Source organism: Myotis davidii, unplaced genomic scaffold, assembly GCF_000327345.1.
Source record: "Myotis davidii unplaced genomic scaffold, ASM32734v1 scaffold592, whole genome shotgun sequence".
NCBI lineage: Eukaryota > Metazoa > Chordata > Mammalia > Chiroptera > Vespertilionidae > Myotis > Myotis davidii.
The window spans coordinates 824,809-830,553 of NW_006284844.1; the positions used below are offsets into that span (position 1 = coordinate 824,809).

At 58.5% G+C, this 5,745-nt stretch overlaps 1 protein-coding gene across 1 annotated transcript in view; it reads right to left on the reverse strand.

Annotated features, from left to right (window-relative positions):
- Positions 1 to 1,561: 1,561 nt before the first annotated feature.
- The window catches only part of MLLT4 (myeloid/lymphoid or mixed-lineage leukemia; translocated to, 4), a 69,988-nt gene continuing 65,804 nt past the window's right edge, over positions 1,562 to 5,745 (reverse strand). Inside the window, exons 31-33 of the mRNA XM_015558376.1 lie at positions 5,600 to 5,744; positions 3,870 to 3,954; positions 1,562 to 3,241 (exon numbers count right to left, since the gene is read on the reverse strand). Coding sequence (XP_015413862.1) covers positions 3,088 to 3,241; positions 3,870 to 3,954; positions 5,600 to 5,744 — 384 coding nt within the window. The 3' untranslated portion in view covers positions 1,562 to 3,087. The remainder of the gene's footprint in view (positions 3,242 to 3,869; positions 3,955 to 5,599; position 5,745) is intronic.

The following is a 5,745-nucleotide window of genomic DNA, read 5'->3' on the forward strand; positions in this document are numbered from 1 at the left end:
CCACCCCGGGACCCGTCCCCCTCAGACCCTCCTCGCTCAGGGAGACCGCCCTCTGCCCCGGGTCTCTGTCCTCAGCGATGCCCAGCCTGGCGCCAGGCCGTGTATTTGGGGGTCTCCGCCCGCTGCAGGGGTTTCCGGGAAATGCTTCTCCCGCCTGTGACCTTCAGGCTCTGGGTCTCCAACCCCACCCAGCCGGCCCCGCCCAACGACGCCCTGCCCACTGGCAGCGGAGGGCCAGGCCCAGGCCGAGGGCCCCCGGGCAGCTCAGCCCCAGCAGGGCCTCTGGGCCCCGGGCACAGGGTCCCGCCCCCGCTCAGAGGGGCTCCCTTGGGGTCCTGCAGGGACAGGGTCACTGGGCGGGTCTCAGGGCCCGGGCTCTCCCTGGGCAGCGCTGCCTCTTCTCCATTCCTGCGGTGCGGCCCGCTGTCCCCGTGGCCACAGGTGGGGCTGCAGGAACGACTGGAGGGAAACCAGCGGCAGAGCCCAGGCTGCTCTGAGCATCACTTGCATTTTATTGGAAATCAAACAGCTTGAGAGGAGGAGACATCACAGGCTCACTGACCGTCGGACTCTGCAGCGACAGGCCCTCCAGGGTTCCGGAGTTCCCACGCCTACTCCACTTCGTCATTTCCAAGTGTTCAGGTTGTGACACTTAATAGAAATAAAGGCAAACCAGCACACAAAGCCGAGACAAGCTGACAGAAGCCCCCAGCGCCCGCTGGTCCCCCTCCGCGGTGCCTGGCTTTATTGGGGGGCTGGCTTTATTGGGGTGCCCGGGACAGGGACCAATGGGGAGGCAGCCCTCTAACGCCACACACTGACCTCAGGGCTCGCAGGCTCCTCCCCCTGCTGCCGGAGTACTTGCTGGCGCGTTTACCTTCCCTACCTTCCCTACCCGAGTGGAAGGTGGGCAAACCTGCCCCACGGCCTCCATCAGCACTTAGAAAGGCAGAGGCCCCGCCCGGGGAACAGGGCTCTAAAGGAAGCTGCTCCCGACAGCCCCCCGCCGCTCAGACCTACTCACAGCAGCACGAAGGGTGTCGTCGCCCACTCTCCTGCGGCCTGTCGCCCTGGCCCGCGGCCACCACGCTTCCATCGGGAGGACCCGGCAGGAAGTTGGATGAAGGGTGCAAACCTCCGCCTCCTGCTCCCGTCCCAACCCACGGCTAGCACGTCCCTGCCTGGGCTCCAGGCGCGGGCTCGGCAGCCTCGGCTCCCCGAAGGGAAGAATTTCATTTTCCCAAAAAGGCTGCCATCTCGACTCAAAAGGGGTTGTTCTGTTAAAAACCCTCAAGTGCCCTGTCCCTCTTCTTTATACCAATCAAGTCACTAGCTGCATGTTTATGTAAACTCTACACCGTCTCTGACCTGCTGTGGGGGACATGGAACCCCCCCCCCAAACCCCGCTGCATCCGCCTGCTCCAGGGGACCACCTGGGAACACTGCCCCAAGGACAGGACACCAGGCTCCTGCTTAGTGAATGACAGGGAGGAGGGAGGGGGAGGGAGGCTGATATTACAAATATCATCTCGCCAGTGCTACTAAAATCGACAACAGCAAATGCACTTAAATACATACAAAGTTTATTAAAAACAGGCTGGGCTGGAATACAGTAGAATGGAAGCTACAGCAGTTGGATGCATCCACAGTAGTGCAGTCATGAAAGGCCAAAGCCGCCTGGAGGGCAGGCCACCGCCTCGGTCTGAGCTGCCCTGTGCCGTGTTCGCATGTCGCTCATGTGCTGGTAGGCGGGGCCTTTCCATGTTAACAGAACAGCAGTTGGTCCACAGCATCTCTTGGGGGACATGTGGGCTTCGCCCTGTGGGGCCACCAGTGTCTCGAGGTGCCTGGGAGGAGCCTGCTCTCCAGCCGCCTGCACCCTGAGATCCTTCACGGCCACGCAGGCCTCTCCGCTGCCCGCCCCTCCCACCAGAGCCCTGGCCGCGTGGACGACTGACACGCGCCCTGGAAAGGTTTACCCTACAGTCTCCCCCGTGGGTCCCAGGTCGGAAGCCCCCCCCCCCGCTCCATGAAAGTGTGCGGGTTTCTCAGAGACATTTGTCAGACAGCAACGTGGCACAGAAAAGCCCCGGCCCCACCTCAGGGCTCTGTCCATAGAACATTTGATCATCATCACAGAGTCACCATTTAACATCACACAACATACAACAAAGTGAGGTCCGCCTCCCGACATCAGCCACAGTCACAGCTGAACAAACGACAGTGGGAACTAATAATTCAACGAATGGAAATTAAATAACCCTACCAGAGTGTACACAAACAGCTTGAACTGCCACACCAGTCATTCTCAGGAATAAATGCGGGGCCGGATGGCAGACCCCCCCCCCCCCCCCCCCCCCCCCCCCCCCAAACTTTTGTGCAGGGGTGTCGCTCTCGGCCGAATGTAAAATCCCTGAGCAGCGGCTGCTCCTCCGCCAGGACTCACATCCTGACACCATCCTAACGCAGGCTCCTCGCGGCTCCTCACAGATCCCCTCAGGCATCTGAAATAGTTAACGTTCTAACGCTAACTGCCACCTTCAAAATCACCAGTGGTCTAATAGAACTAATCTGGTATTTATAAAAATAAAATTTCCTAAGCTTAAAGCCTCAAAATGTTCTATTGAGAAAGTTTTCCCATCGAATAGGTAAGCGGGTCAGGAGGGCTTGCACCTGAGGAGCGGGCGGGGCAGGAGGGAGGCTGGTCCTCCACCCGCCCCCTGCGCAGCCGGTGCTCCAGACAGATCCGCCCGACTGGACTGTCCACAGCGCAGCCGCCCTCCGTAGTGCAAACATCCTCTGGGCAGTTCCAGCTCTTCTCTGAGCAGGAGCAGCTTCTGAGAAGGGAACAGGACTGCGTGCTCCCGGGAGAAGGGGCGCGGCCTCGGCACCTCCTGCCCTTCCCCTGCCCCCGTGGAGGGACCCACAGGTCTCAGTGGGAGGTCACAGGAGCCCGCAGGGCTTCCGCTGCACGTGGCCTCGCTGGTGAAATGCAGTTCCCGGCTGAGCATCCTGAACCCCAGCCCCTGCCTAGCCGGACGCACGCGGCCCACAGAGCTGGCGGGAGGGCGTGGAGGGCCTCCCCGTTCAATTCGTGTTCAGCTCGTTCTCCAGCTCCATGAGTTTGCGGGAGGCTTTCACTTTGTTGGACACGTCCTGCCCCTGGGAGAAGAGGCGCTGGCGCTCCCTGAAGGTCAGGTTCTCCGGGGCTCCCGCGCCCCCAGGGACTCCTGCCTCGTGGCTGCAGGGGGCGGGCACAAGGTTACTCGTCACCATGGGAACTAGTCACCAAGGAGTCAGTTTAATGTCAGGGAACAGTTTAGTCAGTGAGAGAAACTTGTTCTCAGTTAATTTGTTTGCGGGTAGTTTTTATCGCGCGCTTACAGGTGGCGTGGGCCATTTTTGCTAATTTTTTGTGCAAATGGCAATGTTCAGTAAAATTCCGGTAACTTTAGTTTATTTATACATTACCCGCATTCTATCGCTAGTCTATAAAAACGTATTAATACGTGTCCCGCGCTCTACTACCAGTCAACGTAAAACGTGTAAACACGTTTCCCGCATACAATGTGTTAAAATCATGAGTAAATTCTATGTCCACGTAGGAAAAGGGCAAACGCCCTCCTCCTTCCTAAAAACAGCAACTTCCTCCAGCCGCAGCCTCGGCTCGGACCCTCAGCCAGGTCTTCCCCGGGCAGCTCCCCTAGAGGGCGGGCATAGCCCAGCACGCAGCGGCGCGCCGACCAAGTGGGAAACGGCAGGAAGGTGCTACCGGCTCTGAGTAGTCTCTGCGGCCAGTGCAGCCTCGTGCCCACAGGGGCAGGGAGGGAAAAAAAAGGAAAGAGGGGCGTGTCCAGCAAACGCATTACCTTGTAGACAGCTTCTCTCTCGGGTCCCAGTGAGCATCATGAGCACCAGCGAGTGTCCCAGAAGACCCCGTGAAAGAGTTTGGTCCTTTTCCATAAGAGAAAAAGTCAACGTTAAAGCAGTTGCATTATTTCGAAAACTGTGCTCACGGAAAGGACACAGCACCCACAGAAGAATAAGACATTTTAAGTTGCTAAATGAAGAAAGCAAAAGCGCTTCAAATCAGACAAAAGCTCCATCCATGGCCACTCCCATCTCCTGCGGCCTGAGCCATCCAATCACGGCTCCCGGTGCTGCCCCAGCCCATTAGGGGCAGAGAAGCCAGCACAGGCCACAGGTGGTAACGATCAAAAGTTCTGATCAGTAAATTCACAGATATCAGGAACCCACGAGAAGAAGCCACAGAGGACTGCCGAGGTGGGGGGCAGCAGAATTTTCCAGACACTCCCAACACCAGGAATTTTCCTGCAAGGTCACTGAGTGCACGTGACCTACAGATTCAGAAGTGATTGCACGACTGAAGTGAATCTTTTCAGGGCAGCTACTGAATACCCCCCCTCCCCCCTGAAAATAAATGGCTGTAATTATTAAACAAAATGTTTTAAACAAATGGGCTACCAAGGTCCCTGGCGTGGACACTAGTCCACAGGCACAAAATCGCCGCCTGTGTGAACACAGCCGACCTGCCCTCTGCGCCCAGGGCTGTGAAGACCCACAGAGAGGATGCAGACAACAGGCTGAAAGGCATCCGAGTGAGCTCGTCTTGCCCAATGATCTATCATTAAAGTCCTAACACGTTGACAGCGGTGCAGATGTCTTTCTATGGGTTGTCACTCAGTAGGGAAGAATCCCACTGAAAAAATCTTCTGCCCGTGACAAAGCCTTAGAATCTGTAGTTTAAATGCAACTCTCAGCGCTGTCTCAGCCATGTTCCCTGAATGTGCACCAGCGGCCCTGGTCCTGGCACAGGCAGGACCCCAGGCCAGCGTGTGCCCACGAGGTCTGCTGCCTGTGCTGCGGAGCTCGGAGGAGGTAGGACAATGAGAGGAAGTGACCTGGTCTTGGGCCCTGCACTCGGCCACTGCTCGGGTCTCTGCTGCGCCCCCACAGGCATGTGGCCCAGGGCAGAGAGCCCTGCGTGCGTCAAAACAGCAGAAAGCTAGTGTGTCCCATGACTGTTAATAAGCAGAACCTTATCTTTAGACACCCAAAGTGGGAAAAGGGCACATGTTCAACCAAACATAGCAATTACTTGAAGAGGCAGAGAATGAAGGCAAGACCAACAGTACTTCACGCCCGAGGAGGGAGGAGGCCTGATTGCTGTGGGGGTGAGAGAGGGGGTTCAGAGTGCGAATCACGGGGAGACTAGCAGACACTGCGATCGAGGCAGAGGGAGGTCCCCATGCTGAGCCCACCGATCAGCTCGATTCAGACTCCCAGCGACTGGCCGAGACGGACCATACTCCAGCGCGCAGTGTGCAGATGCCAAGGTCCAATCAGCAAGACAGGAGGGAGGCCTGGCAGCTCTGCCCTTTACCTCTAGCCCTGGAGTGGCCGAGATGGTAGAAGCCTGCTGGCTTTGGAGGGGGCGGGGGCTGGCCTGCTCTGAGGGCAGTACTGTTGGCACTGGCCGAGGGCGGCTGGAAGGAGTTGGAGAGAAAGATGCCATCGGAGGCCGGGCGCGGCTTAAGGTGCCCACGAGACGTCCTGGAGCGGGAGCACTCATCCTGACCTGCGGGGCTCTCCTCCTCCTCCTCCTCGGTGTAGGCAACCAGCTTGGCGGTGTACAGGGAGTCGGGGGATAGGGCCTGCGCCTGCAGGGAGGAGGTGGTGCGTTGTGGTGGGGGGGGTGGCGCACCCGCCGGGGCGGGCAGGGCC